The sequence below is a fragment of the Microcaecilia unicolor genome, chromosome 2 (assembly GCF_901765095.1).
Source record: "Microcaecilia unicolor chromosome 2, aMicUni1.1, whole genome shotgun sequence".
Taxonomy (NCBI): Eukaryota; Metazoa; Chordata; class Amphibia; order Gymnophiona; family Siphonopidae; genus Microcaecilia; species Microcaecilia unicolor.
Window position 1 is genome coordinate 286,735,653 of NC_044032.1, and position 18,872 is coordinate 286,754,524.

The window sequence follows — 18,872 nt, forward strand, 5'->3', positions numbered from 1 at the left end:
TCATAGATATATATTGCTGGTTGAATAAAACCAAAATTGCATAGAAGAATGCGTGCAAACTCCAGCAATCAGGTTATTAAAAAGTGGGCCAGCCCTGTGATAGACCTATATTCAATTCCTGCAGCTATAATGGGTACAAAAAAAACAAAACACAACTGGCTCATGCAGTCTGTCCAGTTATTCCTGACCACACTGCCAAGGACATGTCCTGGCTGCCAGCCATAGAGCATGCTGTATAGAACATCAGTATTTATCCAAGTCAGTTTGTGTCAAGTTCCTCCATTGTACTATATCCTCTCAGACAGTTGAGTATGCTTTTATTTTGAACCTTTTGGATTATTGTAACTCTGCCTTGGCAGGTCTCCTACTCTACTCTCTTGAGCATTATCAGCTTCTACTGATTTACAATGCACATAAATATAATCATGTCACTCCACTCTTGGTTGAACAGCATTGGCACCCTATTCAAAGCAAGATACAGTTCACATTTTTTGTTGCTCACACAAGATCTTTCCATACAGGTCTTCCACTCTAATTACCGTCACTGCTTATCCTGTATCAGCCTTCTCGCACCCTCCATTCTTCTAGTACTAATAGGCTGGTTGTTCCTCTGTCACAAAATGAAGGATGGACTCCTCTATCTCTACAGCTTTAGCTACCTAGCCCCTTCCTTATAGATCCTGTGCGCTACTAAGAAATTCAAATCCACCCTTTTAATGGCTCTTTAACAGGGCATACTCATAATTTGGCATCAGCCTAGCTGTTGCTGCACATCCTCCTTTTCACCCCTATGCACCCTCCTATGTACCATACATTTGCATGGTTTTCTGGAATTGGATGTTGTGTCTGATACATGGTAACTGATCATTTGTTAACTCAGTCGTTCTATGTTGCTGGTACCTCTTTACAGGGGCGTAGCCAGACACCCAATTTTGGGTGGGCCTGGGCCCAAGATGGGTGGGCAGAAGAACTCCGCCTTGTCCCACAAGTGATTTGGTCTCTCCCTCACTCGCCTGCATGCCATATGGTCTCTCAAACATCCCCCTATCCCCTGCATACCTTTTAAATAGCAGCTTTTCACCGGCAGCAAGCAGCATACTGCTCAAGTTGACCCCACAGCCTTCCCTCTGATGCAACTTCCTGTTTCTGCATAGGCGGAAGTATGTCAGAGGGAAGGCTGTGGGGCTGGTTTGAACAGTATGTATCAATCGCTACTCACTGCAGGCGAAGATCTGCTATTTACAAGTTGTTGGGAGTTTTCAGCTGGTGAGACTTGGGGATCCTTGCCATCATAGGTGTGCTGCTACTGGGTGGGCCTGAGCCCAAAATGGATGGGCCTGGGCCCACCCAGCCCTGCCCTTGGCTACGCCACTGCCTCTTTATGTGATGTACATTGCCATGAAGTACTAACAAATGTGCAATCTATCAAATACTCTTAAAATGATAAATCCCCATTATAGTTCACATAAGGCACTCCTTCCTTCTCATGTCAAACAATGAGGTCCCAAAATAATCCAAATAATCAGCAGTCCAGCATGACAGATACCTGAACATCTGACCTCCCAGGTCTCCATGACCTTTTCAGACAATACCTTGCCACAACCAACCGAACATATTCCAGTCAAATATGAAGAGCATGGAGCCTGCCTGATATTACCGTGTTTGCAGCCTTCCAAAGAGAGTCAATAGCTAATTAGTTCTTCTGCTACTCTTTCTTATTTTGCAATTTAGGGTCCACTATGCTTATCCCCTGTTTATTTCAAACCTGTTACAGTTTTAGCCTCCACTGCCCACTCCAGAAGGCAGTCACCATCCTTTCCATAAATAATATTCCCTGACACTATTCCTGAATCTACCCCCTAGGATCCTCATTTGTGATCAACTTTCCATTGGAAAAGTGTTTTTCTTGTGCACTATTAATAACTTTCTTTTATTGGAACACCTCTCTCGTACCTCTTTAGTTCTAGAGTATATTTTATGGTATCGTATACAAATTTTTAGATATCACTTCATACTGATCTCAAAATCTCATCTCATGGGGCATTTGGTACCTCCATTCTATCTTGGACAAAGTAGTGTGATTGCCATACATTCAATAAGTCCAATAAAAATTGGGGAATTTTTTTGTGTTATTTATTAATATTTATTTTTATCCATTCTTCCTATGTTCTTCCATATGTATGACCTTCAGACCTGGACATAACATTCCTGATGAGGTCTCACCATTGATCCATACAGTGCCAGAGTTACTTCCCCGTTTTCTGTTGCTTATGTCCTTCACTGTGCATTCTAGATTCCATTTGACAACCACATTGTTACTCTGTTTTGCTGCCTTAAAGTTATCGGGCATCACCTTGGTCACTGATTTGCGGGATACCACAGGGTGCCATACCATCACCTGTTTTATTTAATATCTACCACAGGCCACTAACTGAGCTGCTTGATGAGCACAAAATTCTTGTTCTGTGCCAGTGATGTGCATTTTCTCACACCCATTGAACCAGATCTACCCATAGCTTTGAGTAAATTGACTGCCTATCTAACAGCAACTCCAACACACACACACACACACACACACACACACACACTCTTTACCTGAACCTAGGTAAAACAGAAATTGTTGGTTCTTGACACAAATGGACAGGTACTTGACTTCAAAATACCAATCTTTTGGAAAGTATGAACTCCCACTAGAATCAGAGGTCAGGAATCTTGGGATACTGCTAGACTCATCTCTTACTTTGATCTCACAAAGTCAAATAACCTTTAAAAACTGTTTCTATCACTTATAGCAACTTCAAAATCTCTCTCCATGTATTGAAAAGATGAGTTTCTTCAAAGTGATAATGTCGAGGCTAGGCTGCTATAATGCCATGTACATTGGTCAAACCAAAAAGAGTTTACTTCAGCTCCAATTGATTCAGAATGCTGCAGCATGACTAATAGAGGCCTACAGATGTTGTAACCTCCTCACACCTTTCTTGCAAAAACTGCACTGGCTACCAGTACTTTACAGGGCTAAATTTTAAACTCTATGCTTGATTTTCAAGGCCCTCAGACAAAATGGGACAGAGTACCTAAAGAAAAATTAGCCCTCTACACACCTGTGAGACATCTAAGGCCCTCTCACAGAGCATCACTATTTATACCCTCGCTAGAAGAAATCACACAATGTTATACCCCCCACCCCAAAGCAAGCCTTCTCAGAACCAGACCCCCACACATCTGGAACACTCCCAGAGGGACCAGGCCTAATTCAAGACTACCTGTACTTCAGGAAGCAGTAAAAGCCTGGTTCTTCTCCCAAGCCTTTAATACATGTGGCAGCTCAGAATCCACTCACTCCACACCTGGACTAGCTTGCTGCACACCCTATAACCTAGACCAGTTCCACTTACTTTATTCAACTGTACATATAATGTGCCTCACATTTAGCTACCCATCTGTTTATACCAACAAATTTGTTCTTCCCATCCTGTCTATGTGGCTTCATGTCCATCTCAACTATAATTGCCCCCTTAGCTGTCTGTGAAGATGTTTCATTGTATCATCCTGATATTATGAGCATCATATCTATGTTACTTGAATGCTCCAATGGATGCCTATTAAATTATGTAATTTGAGGCTGATATTCAGCCTATGGGAGGCAGCCTGCCTAATTGCAGCGATCGGTGCTGACCCCAGATAGTTAGTGCCGGGGCCATTTCCAGTGACCGGGATTGAATAACTGGAGGTTTTTGGGCCGGCTCAAACTTAACCGGCTATGTCAATATTCAGCTTTGGCTGGTTAAGTTTATAGTGACCAAAGATAGGACTGCTATTTTAGCCATTTTACTATTGTTTTGCTGTTAAATTTGTAAGTTTTATGTCAAGCTCTACAGTGCCGTGGGTGAACCCCTTGATAAAAGGCAGTTAGTAAATATCAATTAAAGAAATAAACTTTATATGTGTCGTCTAGGTTGCAAAACGTATATTTAAGTCTGTGTGCGAAGAACCCCAGTTCTTTAGAATGGGCTCAGTGGATATGGCCCTGTATACATTTTAAAAATTGCCCCTAAAGAAGGATATGATCCAGAAGTGGAAAACCCTGTGACAGCCATAAGTGTTGACTGATAGCACATCTGCTTCAAACTCCCATTCCTCCATTTCTTCTTTCTCGGCAACATTTGCTCATGAACGACAATTGGCAGGTGAGCATGACGGAAAATTTCGATTGCGCTGGAAGCTCAGGTGTGGACAGATGCAAGTTGTTTAAAGTCAATGATTTTTCTTTCGCCAAAATTCAGAAACCTGAGGTCCAACTCCCTGTTTTTGCCCAGTTGTCTCTGGAGTAAAACACCAAATATAAGGAAAAAGTTTCTATTCGGCTCTCTGAGAAAATGCTTAAGATAAAATACTGGATTTTTTTGATGAACATGAATTTAGCAATCAGGATTATCTCATGCATTCTTTTCTGTCAATACACACTGAACTGCACCAACTTTGTCTCATGCTGATTGAATTCCATGCAATGTGAAGTCATTTTTGAAACTGTTCAGAGCATATTTAATCTTATTAGATCAAGGGAGTGGCAGATTTCAGTCTGATTCAAGTTTGAAAGAATCCATGGAATTACCCAAGATTCATAGGTAAAATTCATTGAAAGTTTTGCCACAGTTTTTCATACAAAGCTATAAAGGCTTGCAATGAGAATCTAGGCCCTGATGCTCAAAACTCTGGTGCTGTTCTGAATAGCACCGTAAAAATACCGCCAAAAACAGCGCAGAAGGGCAACGACCTAATTCTGAGTGCTAATGAGATGCAAATATAGTCACTGTCATAGTATTGAGCATTAGGGAGTTTGGTGGGAGGATTGGCTCATGTGCAGAAGAGTTTCGTGGGAAGCTTGGCTCCTGTGTGTAGGTGCTTGGTAAAACGCGAACGTGAAGCACACATTAGTGTCTGTTTTCTGCGGCCTAAATATACGTGTTTTTAATTTTTACTTAGCTTGGACGCTTATATTTAGACCTAGGAAACAGATACCAGCATGTGTTTTCAGTTTGGGTGTTTTAAATTTTTTTTAGCATGGACACTTTAAATTTAGATGCAGGAAACGATGCCAATGTGTGCTTTTGCTCTGCTGTTTCTCACGACCAGCGCTAATCCCCGGATTCTATATAGTGCGCCTAGAGTTACACATATTCTATAACTACGCATTTAGATTAATTGTTTTAACAAGCGGGTAAGCATTGTTAATAGCTCTTAACAAGCAATAATGAGCACTAATGGCCAAAAATTAGAAGTTATGTGCATACATTGCTAAGCGTATTCTGTAATGTACTGCACCTAAATTCTAACATGTGCAGGCAAAAAGGGGTGTGCTTAGGGGCTTGGAAATGGGTGTTTCATGGGCATTCCAAAATCTACACACATTGTTATAAAATATGGGCCAGTGCACGTAAATCTACATGCAGGGATTTACACCAGCTTTTCGTTGGCGAACATAGACGTGCATAGATTTAGTTGCATGAAGTATGCTTAAGCGTATGCTAAATACCAAACATAGATTTACATATGGTAGGCATAATTGCCTAACGCTCGTTAAGTTTAGGCACCATATATGGGATTGGGCCCTTAAGGGCTTGCACGGGCTACCTTCTGCTTCCAAAAGCAATCAAAACTGGTAGATTTTGCAGAAAGATTCATGAGAGAAGCATGAGAATCATTCTTCCAAAAGCCTAATGCCTTCTCCAACCTGGCATTATTTTTTGCAGCGGTAAGGCAGTTTTGTTTCGGGCGCTCCTTTCTGAGCATTGAGGAGGAATACAAAATGACCTCATTAACATGAGCTTGACTACATTAGCATGCTACTTGCGTTGTTCATCTGTGCACTCGTTTGATTCCGCACTCCGGGCCTGTGAACATTCTGTGCAGGTAAATGCAGGTGCTAATGCCTGCATTTACTTTTGAGCGTCGGGGCCTTAGAGAGCCACTGGTGGTGTAACTGCATCAAATCTCCAAGAAGGCATTGATTGAAATCTGTATAAAGTGGCTGTAAAGTGGTACAACAGCATCGGACTCAAGGAAAGAGGGGATATGACTTGCATGGAGGGATCCGAGGTAAAATCCAAACATCTGTGAGAATGAGGAAGCCAGATATTTTTTCATGCCATACCATCACTAACCTCTGAGGCTGTGGGCCATGGTTTTTTATTTGCAAATTACCAATCTAAATTCCAAGAATAAATCGTGATACAGAAAAAAAGTAATATTAAATATTAGTATATATCACATAACAAGAGAAGAAATATTTTATTATTACATCTTTAGTCCACAATTGACTGGAGGAACAAAACACAATACCTAGGAAAAAGAAAGAAAAATATAGTTTCCTCACTATTCAAAAAATATAAGGAAGCTAGGAAGGAGTATTCAGGATTATATTCAAATTGATTACGGAGTAGATGTAACTGTTACTGTGGGGTTACAACAATCTTGGAATCCAAGAATGAGGTAAAATGTATATGATCAAAAAATACATATTTCACTGAGATCAATTTCAATATGCATTTACAGGGGAAATTCAGCCAGAAAAGACCTCCCTTACCACTCGTGGACAAAGTTTAAGGAAAAGTTGACACTTCTGTTGGGTTAATTTAGAAACATCTGTAAACATTCTAATATGGTTCAAAAAAGTTCTTCTCTGTGACGGAAAAATTGTTTCAAAGTCCAATCTCTGTTGGGTTAAAGTACAAAGGTCACTATTAAAGTTGTGGGTTTAATACCCAAATTGTCATCTTCAAGTGCCTGTGTAAGGTTTAAACTCTCAAAAAATACTTAAATCCTTCAGCCACAGGTTGTTCAGTAGTTTTCTTTATATAGGGCAATAGATAATAAATTTTAGAGATTGGGAGATATGCTTGTTCCGGAGCCTTCAATATTTCAGACAAATATTTTTTAAAGGTTATGAGAAGAGCAATTAAGGGTTGTTTAGGAAATGTATTAAATGTAATGTTTTAGACCTCTGTTGATTTTCTAATTTTTTAATCTTATTATGAAGCAACAAATTCTGTTTAATCATATTTACTTGTATTTGTTGAAGAATTTGGACATCTTTAACATTAGTTTCAATCTTTTTATCCATTGTTGAAATTTTATTTTCCAATATAGATACTTTCTCTGAAGGAATTTGACCTTGTTGAAACACTGATAATAATTTTTGAGAGAAAGATGTTTCTAAACCCACTAAAGCTTCCCAAATAGTGTCCAAGGTAATGGTATCTGGCTTAGTAGGCAAAAACGGCTTACTCAGTGAGATAGAGTCTGTCTTGGAACCACCAAGAGTTTGTTTCTCCCTTGCCGCGATGGACACACCAAAATCGCCCGCTCCCATCTGTGCGGAAGTGCTTGTCAGACTGTCGCTAGAGGCTGACCCCAGTCCAGGAAGTGCTACCACCTCTTCAGGACATAGGGTTCCCTGTACAGGCCTCTGCTCGTCTGCCGGCATGGGCAGCAGTTCCCGTAATTCGGGGCTCAGAGATGTTTTGGCTTCAAGCTGGGGGAGCGGGTCACCTCTCACTGCCCCCTCCAGCAGTGAAGAAGATGGCCCCAATAACAATCCTTAAATAGTGAAGCGATCCATAGGTCCCACCGGCATTACCGCAGGCGAAGCAATGCCAAAGCGCTGCCTGCCTCTCCTTTTAGGCATAGCAAAAAGGAATACATTTCCAAGTTCCAAGAAGTAAGGTAGGGCCGGAGTGACTTCGCACTGCTCCCTTCAAGCCGCCATCTTTTTCTGTCCTATAATCCGAGGCTGTGGACCTTGTTGTAAAACTTGATAATAACAGCAAAGAGAGTCCTGAGTGTTGGATTCATTATTAGTTTTGTAAGAAGCAAATCTGAAGATGGTAAGGTCTGAGATGGCCTATTGGCAGCCACGGTACAGGCCATCACTGTGGCAGATATCGAGACAGATGTGGGAGAAGAGTTGAGAAGACGGGGTGGAGTGTGTAGAAAGAGGAAGAGCTGATGTTAAGTTGCCATCTACCAAAATGGATGACTCTCAGTTGAACAGATTGAGTAGACTATTTTGGTCTCTATCTACCATTATTTGCTTTGTTAATATGGTTCTTGGTGAATTTAGGGTGGATCTAGCTGCCAAATTTACCCAGAGCCATTTAAACTAGTGCCCTGTTTCTTTGGAACATTTTGACAATCAATTTAATGAACTGACAGAATTTCCACAGGTTTCAACAAATTCATTTTGCAGACATGTTCCAGAGAAGTTCACCAGTTTCTGACAGGGAATTAATATACTTTTTTGACTGTTTTTAGATGAAATATAATTTTACAGCGAGAGGACCAGAGGCATAAACAGGAATAGTAAGAGATAGTAAATGCAGTAATTAGCAAAATACTGTTTAAAAGTAGGATGCAATTGGAGCAATGTGTTGCAGGATGTCACATTTACATATTATAATACAACAGCAGAAGCCTAAAGGTCTATTATAGAAGGTAGCAACTGTGAAACATCAAGAGCCCTACTTACTTAAAGTGTAAAATTACTTCACAAAAGTGCAGTTTGCTCAAACAATAGTGAAAACACCTGGAAACAAAAAATGCCAAGTTTCAGGCATTTTGGGCTATTTTTTGTGCAAACTGCACTTTTGCAAAATCATGTTACAACAATACATATTGTGGTAAATTTTGTATGTGAGTTAATGTAAATTTGGCAGTAATCAGCTGCTGTGATGCAAAATCATGCAAACCAGCTCATTAATGCATATAAATGTGAAAACAAGCACATGAAAAAGAGCTGTAGTTATTTTTCCTAAAAGCTGCAAAAGAACAAGGTCTTCTCTTTGTGGCACAAAAGTACCCAAGTTGGAGGCCTGCTCTTGTGGGTAGTGTTCTCTGATGGCTCAGTGGGCCCAACAGCACCACCCCCGCCCCCCGCCATCTTCCTACCCAGCCCAATTCAGACCTCAAATACCTGGCTGTCAGGTCTCTCGGGGAAATGTGAGCCCTTGGGCCGCTGTCACGGAGGTGGCAGCAGCAGGCAAAACCATCCAGCAGGAGACAGGCAACCCTAAGACGGGCTGAAGTAGACAGGACTGGAGTGGCTGGGCTGGAGCTGAAGAGGAAAGCAACAAGGAATCCAGGAACAATGTCCTACAGCAGGGTTCAGGCTTGAGAAGCAGGATACTCAATACAGGCTTCTCCCACAGGATTCGGGAAACTGGCACAGCTTGACTGGATCCGGGTTCACCCAAACACTAGGCAGGCAGGGTGTCCATGGAAGCTTAACTTGGCAGGAAAGAGGACACAGGAGCTACATACAAGCTAAGCTCAAGGGAATGGGAATGACAGATACGCTTGCCAGAGGAAGGGTAAGACTGGAGCTACAGTAGCTAACAGAAAGGAGAGAAATGGCTGCAGCATCAGCTGCTAACCAACCTCAGACAGGGAGCAGAGCCACTGCACAGGGATAACAGAAAGGCTAGAAGCCCACAGAGAATAATATACACAGAAAGGCTGAAAGCCTACAGGTCAGAGAGATACACCCAGAAAGGCTAGAAGCCCACAGAAAGGCTGGAAACCCCCAGGCCGCAGTAATACACCCAGAAGGCCTGGAAGCCCACAGATAAAGGGATATACGCAGATAGACTGGAGGCCCTCAGAGCAATGGGCACAGAAGGGATGGAAGCCCACAGAGCAATAGACACAGAAGAGCTGGAAGCCCACAGAGCAATAGACACAGAAGAGCTGGAAGCCCACAGAGCAATAAACACAGAAGGGCTGAAAGCCCACAAGAAAAGACAAGGAAAGCTAACTGTGCAAACAGCACACTAACCTTGGACCTAAGGCACTGCGGAGGCATTGGCAATGCAAAGGCACTGAAGACTAGAACACCAGTTCCTTAAGGAGGCCCTGACAGATGAGGTCACCCCTTCAGGCCACAGGCATGGAGCATACAGAAGCCCAGAGAGACCTAACCCACACAGGTGTAGTCTAGTGAGGTAATTAGTGTCAGGCTGGAAGCAGCCAGCCCACCCAGCCTGAGACAGAGCTGCCTCAGGAACAGACCACTGAAGTACAGAGAGGCCCAATACACACAAGTGTAGAGTAGTGAAGCAATTAGAGCAGCCAGCCCACAGAGACAGAGATAGAGCTAACTCAGGAACAGTATACTGAAGCACAGAGAGGTTAAACCCACACAGGTGCAGTATACTGAGGCAATCAGCGCCATGCTGGAAGTGGCCAGCACCCAGAGAAAGAAACAGAGCCAACTCAGAAGTAGACAGAAACCAGCACAGACACTGATTCCCAGAAATAGGGTAAGTCTGAGGGTGGTCACGACCACAGACGAGACACTGGCAAGATCCCAAAAAAGTTCAATTCATTTATGCTGCTTATCCCAGAAATAGCAGTGGATTTTCCCCAAGTCAGTTTAATAATTTATTTATTTTATTTTTATTTGTTGTATTTGTATCCCACATTTTCCCACCTATTTGCAGGCTCAATGTGGCTTACATAGTACCTTGAGGCGATCACCTTTCCGGTATGACAACTACAGAGTGATATTATGGTATAATAAGGTGCATGTGTGACAGACACATATGGGAATAGAAAGGAGGAAGCATTAAGTTATATCCAGTTCAAGTATTAGTATCATTGTGTTGCAGGATTCAGGCATTTAAGTTGGATCGTTAGGGTATGCCTTTTGAAGAAGATAGTCTTTAGTGATTTCCAGAAGTTTGGTAGGTCATATGTTGTTTTTGCGGTGTTTGGTAGTGCGTTCCAAAGTTGCGTGCTTATATAGGAGAAGCTGGATGCATAGGTCTGGACTTTTCCTTTAGGAAACTGTCCAGACCTTTTTTAAACCCCACTAAGCTAACCACCTTTACCACATTCTCTGAGTTTAATTATACATTGAGTGAAGAAATATTTTCTCCAATGCGTATTAAATTTACTACTTTGTAGCTTCATTGCATGCCCCCTAGTCCTAGTATTTTTGGAAAGAGTAAACAAACAATTCACATCTACCCATTCCACCCCACTCATTATTTTATAGACCTCTATCATATCTCCCCTCAGCCGTCTTTTCTCCTAGCTGAAGAGCTATAGACGCTTCAGCCTTTCCTCATTGGGAAGTTGTCCCATCCCCTTTATCATTTTTGTTGCCCTTCTCTGTACCTTTTCTAATTCCACTGTATCTTTTTTGAGATGTGGTGACTAGAATTGAACACAATATTCGAGGTGCGGACATTACTACTAAGTCGACTCCCTTGGAAATTCAGTTCATTTCCTCTAGTTTTACCACATACCCTTCTCTGGAAAAGGTTTCTTTGCATATAAATACCTTTCAAATATTTAAACGTCTGAATCATATCACCCCTATCTCACCTTTAGTGTATACATATTCAGGTCCTCAAGTCTCTTCTCAAAGGTCTTTTGGTGCAAAGCCCATAGCATTTTTGTCACTTTTCTCTGAACCACTTCAAGTCTTTAGCAAAATACAGTCTCCAAAATTGAAATCAATACTCCGTGGAGCCCGACCAACGACCTGTACAGGGGCATCAACACCTCTTTTCTTCTGCTGGTTACTCCTCTCTATGCAGCCTCCTGGCTACAGCCACCACTTGGTCACAATGTTACACTGCCGTCCATAGTTCTGATTATTTTCTTATTTTGGTGGTTGTATTTTATTTCTGCAGACACAGATAAAATAGGAGAAAACCACAGCATCTCTCTCTCTCAAAGCTGCCTGTTATGCTTGCATGAAGAAAAACCATTCAAGCATAGCTGGGCACCTTTGAGAGAGAGACACTGTGGATTTCTCCTATTTTAGCTATGTCTGCAGAAATTAATTTCTCACTTTGGTGTTTGTATTTTATGAGAACTATGGACTCCTGATGCAGGCAACTTCAATGAAACGTGGCCCATGTTGAGTTTTTTTGCATCACATAACTGAATAAAGGATTTCTATCTGGTACCAGATTTTGTTTGTTTTGGTCATCCCTACTACAGTTGACTGTTCTTATCACACTATCTGCCAATACATTTAACATATGGAAAATGTTTGTTCTGTGCAATAACTGTAGGGCAGATGCCGGGCAAACACCCAAGTCACCTCATGGGCTTTGCACTTACTACACAGGGGCACGTTTACTAATGTGCATTATGCAGCTAGCATGGGCTTTACCGCTCGGTAAATAGTAGCACAGACCCGCGCTAAAGCCTAGTGCATGTTGAAACAGCCTGCACAGTGAAAATCCGTGCTACCTGCTTACCATACTGAGTGGGTATGACATGGGTGGAGCAGAGGTGTGGATGTTGGTGACAGCGCATAGGTCAGTACAGTGCCTTAGCTGTCACAAATGCCAATGGCGCAACTGAACTTACCGCCATGTCAGGAGGAGACGGTAAGTACAGCTGTGTTATTAACAATTCCATAGCACAACTGCCAACAGGTTCAGTGCTGTGGCGGTGCACCTCCCCCCTCCCCCCCCCAGCCTTCTGATCCACTCTCCAATGATAGACCTCCCTCTCGCTCCTGCCCCTGATGACAGAACCCCTTTCGATTCTGCCCCTGATGACAGATCTCCCTCTCACTCCTGCCCCTGATGACAGATCTCCCTCTCGCTCCTGCCCCCAATGACAGATCCCCCTTTCAATCCTGCCCCTGATGACAGATCTCCCTCTCACTCCTGCCCCTGATGACAGATCTCCCTCTCGCTCCTTCCCCTGATGACAGATCCCCCTTTTGATCCTGCCCCTGATGACAGATCTCCCTCTCGATCCTGCCCCTGATGACAGATCTCCCTCTCGCTCCTTCCCCTGATGACAGATCCCCCTTTCGATCCTGCCCCAAATGACAGATCCCCTTTTCGATCCTGCCCCTAATGACAGATCCCCCTTTCGATCCTGCCCCTAATGACAGATCTCCCTCTCGCTCCTTCCCCTGATGACAGAACTCCTTTCGATCCTGCCCCTGATGACAGATCTCCCTCTCACTCCTGCCCCTGATGACAGATCTCCCTCTCGCTCCTGCCCCTGATGACAGATCCCCCTTTCAATCCTGCCCCTGATGACAGATCTCCCTCTCGCTCCTGCCCCTGATGACAGAACCCCTTTCGATCCTGCCCCTGATGACAGATCTCCCTCTCACTCCTGCCCCTGATGACAGAGCCCCTTTTCGATCCTGCCCCTGATGACAGAGCCCCTTTTCGATCCTGCCCCAAATGACAGATCCCCTTTTCGATCCTGCCCCAATTGACAGATCCCCTTTTCGATCCTGCCCCTAATGACAGATCTCCCTCTCGCTCCTTCCCCTGATGACAGATCCCCCTTTCAATTCTGCCCATGATGACAGATCCCCCTCCAGGGAGGGCGATTGGATTTTGAGGTGGGAGGGACATGAGGGGTCTGACATGCCAAGGAGGAAAATTTGACATCGGAGTCAGGATGGAGAGGAGAATGTGACATTAGGGCAGGATCTGATGGGTGGTGGGGTGAACTGCTGCAGCTTTGCACTATATTTTTCACTTCTGGACTGAACCTGAACCATTTACCTGTAGCGTCAGATAGTGCAAGTACTTCTGCGTGATCTGCCACTACATATAGCAGGTAACTACAGGGCAGATGCTGGGCACAGCTCCTGCATTTTCCACAAACGCTTGGCCCTTGCTGTACATTCAGTTTTGCACATAACACATGATAAGTGCCAAACTTACCACACTTTAGTAAATATGCTCTATAGTAAAAAGGTCCCTAAATTTTCTTCTTGGGACTACAGTAAAGAAGAGTTTTTGAAACATATTTGGTGGTATTGCAGTTCTATTTTTCCATTTGGAGATTGCTTAAAAAAAAACAACCTAAACATACATAACAATATTGGGTTCAATATTCAAAGGATTTATGCTGTGAACTTTGAGAGTTATGCTTATAAATTGGCCTCATATGTAGGAGCATAAACAGTTGATGGTAACAGGGGCGGATTTAGACTGGGGAAAAGAATTTAAGAGCTCAGCACTGATTTTCAGATTAGGCTCATCAATCTAAGTAAATGAACGGTCTGCCTGAATTTATGAGCATAACTTTTAAACTCCTAAATAAGATGAATTTTCAGCTGATAAGTTATGCTCCTAAGTTTGGCTGAAAATAGGGCACACATTTAGGGGCATCAATGTAGGTGCTCAGTATTTTCTGAATATCAAGCTAATTATTTCCTACCCTGCTCTTTTTTGCCGCCTCCTCAAAGTTTGTTGGCTCAGTTCCTCTGCAAGGACAGTCTGCTCATTTCTTGCAGCATGTTAATGTACATTCTTCAGGTCCTAAAACAAAGAACTCTCTTAAATTGTAGGCAATGAGCTCAGAAAGTTTGGGGACATTTTAGTTTTTTTAAGTTCTAAAGAATAACCTTGCAGTTTTCTCTCACCAACACTTTTGAAAATTCACTATAGAGAGAGCGATTTTCAGAGCCACTTCTATGGGTACAGCCCTTCTACACCAGTGGAAATGCAGATTATAGTACATGCATATCACAATTATGTTTGCACCTTTTCTCACAGGGCTTCCTGGGGCAGGATTTGCACACATTTTGTTTCCAAAAGCTAGGCCCACTAAATAGGTGTGAATGTGTGTGCATAGTTTTCCTGGGGCAGTTTTCATTACTTTTGCTTTGAAAATCTGGCCGAGCGCAGATGGTGAAAAATGACATGAGTACTTTTTATCTGTGCATACAGTTACACGATTAGCCAGGGTTACTAACTAAAAAAATATTCTTTTCCATGTCTTCAGGGGGTTTTTGTTTATGTGTACATGAAATTTTTGTTGTTATTTTCTAGCCACGTTTTTGGCTCTCACATAGATTGCAGCTTTTAGAATTTTTCTTTACTAAATCCCTGCATTCCTTCAGTATTTGATTATTATTATTATTATTTGTTTTTTACTTTTATAATGTTACATTCCACTTGACTGGTGTCCATGACACAATGTGTTGGAGGAGGATGTGGTTCTTGGGTAGTAATAAGAAATCCTTTTGGGATCAAATTAGGATTTAAGGGAAAAATTCAATGCCACATTTGTGTCTTGGAAGGTATTGATCTTTACCGTTGACTGTAAAACTGCTTTCAGCTTGTTATCGCTGGGAAAAAAAACAACTAATGGAAGATAGAGAAAAATAAAAAAGAACCTCAGCCCTCTATCTCTACTTCTCACTGTTTCTGTAGTGATATTTTAATTTCTCAGTAAGAAGAGGTGTCTTATATTTTAGAAAATGATAATCAAATGTAACTTTGCTACCTGACTATTGCAATTAAATCTACTGTGCTTTCTTTTGCTTCTCTTCTCTGTTCTCAGACACAGTGCCAACATAAACCTCCACCGTAAACTACTGACCAAAGAACTGGATGAAATGGGCTTAGACACATCTCAGCCCTCCCTCCGTGATGAATTCTTGATGAAGATCTATGGCGGTCAGCACCACATGAGCTTTGACATGAGGGAAGATACTGCCTCTCCAGCCGGCACCGAAGATTCCCACGTCAATGGCTACGGAAGAGGCATGGCGGAAGACTACATGGTTCTAGACCTGAGCACCACCTCCAGCATCCAATCCAGCAGCAGTATTCATTCCTCGAGGGAATCTGATGCAGGCAGTGAAGAGGGAATCCTTCTAGATGACATTGACGGGGCCAGTGACAGCGGAGAATCTGCACACAAGGCAGAGGCTCCTAACCCGGCCATGGGTACAGTCACCAATGTTCCAGAATCGAATATGTTTCACAGTGTTTTACAGAGCAACGGCGGGATCACGTGTAACATTTGTCATAAAATCTACAGCAACAAGGGGACTCTACGGGTACACTACAAGACGGTGCACCTGCGTGAAATGCACAAGTGCAAAGTCCCCGGATGCAACATGATGTTTTCCTCTGTACGCAGCCGGAATCGGCACAGTCAGAATCCTAACCTCCATAAAAACATTCCCTTCACATCTATAGATTAGTTTCAACATGGACGCTGCGGGCATCCACCTTCACACATCGCCCTTATATGGAAAGTCTTTTGTAACAAAAAGATTAAACAACAGGTGCTTTAAAAAAATTTCACCTTTGGGTGTAAAAGACCCATAGAAACAGAACAGAATTGCATTTAGTCCCTATATTTTCTAATGAACTGAGGCTCCTGGTTATCTCCCAAAGAGAGAGTATGATTTAACCAGGACTGTTGCCTGAAAAAAATACTTCTAACTGTCTTTGTGTACTTGGAGGGAACTTTCAAATAAGCATGACAGATTAATATGTAGATATATTGAACCTAAAGAGGCTTATGGTGTAAAACAATTGTATTTGATAGTTGTTCTTTTTATTTTGTTTGATTTTATGGTTACACCCAGCTGTTAGAAATGCAGGAAAAATAGTTTACTGGCTAGCTTTGTTCATTTATGTTACCTATAATGCACATTTAAAAAAGAAAAAGAAAACATGGTCTTGTTTTAACTACCTGCTAGAGAATAGTGATCAGAGAAGTGTCGGCATGCTCACGACACTTGATTTTCTAAGTTTTTTTAAATGTCTTGTACTATTACATAAATCCAGTCATGCACTTTTTTCCCCAGACACTACAAGGGGATGTGTAATAATATCCATTCTTTTCCTTTTTCTGTTCTTTTTTAACTGCTCCCATCGTATGAAAGATGCTTTCGACCCACTTTGAAATAAGTGGCTGATCAGTATAGGGCATGCCTGCCAATATAAGTGTTAATAATGTCAATACAAAACCTGCCAACTTTGCACAGGCTTCAGAAAAAACACGAAGTGCGCCCTTCACCTAGTCGTTTATAGCGCAAGCCAAATGTATTGGCCGCGGAAATCTGTAAGAAGAACATAACTTAGGTTTTCTTTAAGTGCCGAATGTTGTTAGTTTGTGTGAAAGGATGGCAGACTGATTCTAATATCGAAGCAAAACTGGTTTATGTGATGCAAAAGGGTGAGGTCATGTTTTTCCTTTTGGATTTAATAATGATAATATGTTTGGATAAGATTGGTAGATGAAATTACAGGGCCCAGTATTCAAAAGATTTATGCAGTTACCATTGAAAGTTATGCCGCGGAATAGGCTTTTTTTTATGACTGAGTCCCTACATTTATACTCAAAGTTTCACTATTCTCCAAAATTTAGGAGCATAAAATGTGGGATTTAAAGTGAGGAAAAAGCTGGCGCTTAGCACCGATTTTCAGCTCTAGGCTCATAAATTAGACTCACAGTGACCCACCTGCATTTAATTTAATTAAGATGACTTTTCAGCTGTAAACTTTGGGGGCCCTTTTACTAAAGGGTGCTAAGTTTTTGCACTTCACAAGCCTTAATAGCAAAACTTAACATGCCAAGAAGTGCAAAGGCTGTGCACTAATCATTGGGGGCAGTTGCAGTGCTGAAATTTTCATTAACGTAAATCTACACTGTTTTCCATTAGCCCAGAATTTAGCACCTCCTGTTCAGGAGGTACTCAGTGATTCCGTACCAACAGCACTTTTGCCACTTAGTGTACAGTATATTTTCTGTGTGAACTGCAATATGCCTAATTCCCACCCCTAACACTTAGCATGCAAATTATCACACCCTAACTGCTAAACCGCCATGCGAATATTTGGCATGCTTGTGCAGAAGTGGTTGACATGCATTAATTCATGCATTCGGTGCTCAAAGCCATTTAATAAAAGACCCCCTTAGGCTCCTAGGTTTAGCCAAAAATAGGGCACAAATTAAGGAATTCAGCTTATTTGTTTGAATATAGGGCCTGAAGTACTTATGTCAGAACAAAGCTAGACAAAGCAAAACCATATGATATCTTTTCCATGGCCTGCCTCCTCTCACCTCCTCAGTTCCAGCCTGATACATTTGATCTTTGATATACAGGGGGAGAAAACAAAAAAGAAATGGAGTCTCCCTAGATTAAAGTTTGGAAGACCGAGAGACAGTTCTTTTCAAATTTCCTTGTTTCCAGTGTTTACACATGTTGTCAGAGCTGGTAAACCATATTGGCAGCTTAAGTTACAACAACAATACTCACTGAATGATATTTACAAGTGCAGCCTACAGCCAAATTTAACAGGTTATGTGTGTGTGTGTGTGTGAGAGAGAGAGAGAGAGAGAGAGAGAGAGGAAGGGGGGGGGGGGGGGGGTCGTCTGCCTTTTTAAAAACAAGTAATATCTCAGCATGCAACTGTATTTCATGTTTTTTTTTAAATATATTTAATGGCCCGGAACATTTCTCTTGTTGACAGAGACTTTAGTAATACTTTTGTGAGCATTTCAGCTGTAGGTCATTCTCATTCATTTTGATTCATGTTCATCCCAATCTTCAGGTAAATTAGTTGAAGGAAATGATTATTAATGTTATTTCCTGTAAATATCGTACCCTTCAGTATTCATTAATAAGTGTGTGTATGTATGTATACATACATGCATGTATGTCAGTATTGTTATTTGACAAGTCAGTATTCATACCTTTAGACATAAGAGTAACAGATGGTGTTACTAAAGAAAAACAGATTTTTCCAATTGAGAAGGCTTTTAGCTTATTTTATTTCTATCACCTATATGCCACCCACCCCATTTTCCCAAAATGATTGCAGGGGGTCATTTGAGTCCCCTTGCTGGCCAAGGGCTTGAATAAAATCATCCTGCGGAGCTAAACCACACATCAATCACCTTGTGTCCAAAGGGGTTATCCCTACAGCTACATTTTCTTCCCCATTTCTGCAACAGTGTGCAAATCTCAGCAGTCCAGCTTAATAGGTAGGCTTCCTCTCCACAGCACCAGTGCAGGCCTGCATGGCCAGCTGCCTTTCAACCTTCTCAGATTCAGGGCTAGGGGAAACCAA

At 42.0% G+C, this 18,872-nt stretch overlaps 1 protein-coding gene across 1 annotated transcript in view; it reads left to right on the forward strand.

The window, feature by feature from the left end:
* The window catches only part of BNC2 (basonuclin 2), a 727,828-nt gene extending 709,708 nt beyond the window's left edge, over positions 1-18,120 (forward strand). Inside the window, exon 7 of the mRNA XM_030194228.1 lies at positions 15,343-18,120. Within this exon, the coding sequence (XP_030050088.1) occupies positions 15,343-15,991 (649 nt within the window). The 3' untranslated portion in view covers positions 15,992-18,120. The remainder of the gene's footprint in view (positions 1-15,342) is intronic.
* Positions 18,121-18,872: the final 752 nt, after the last annotated feature.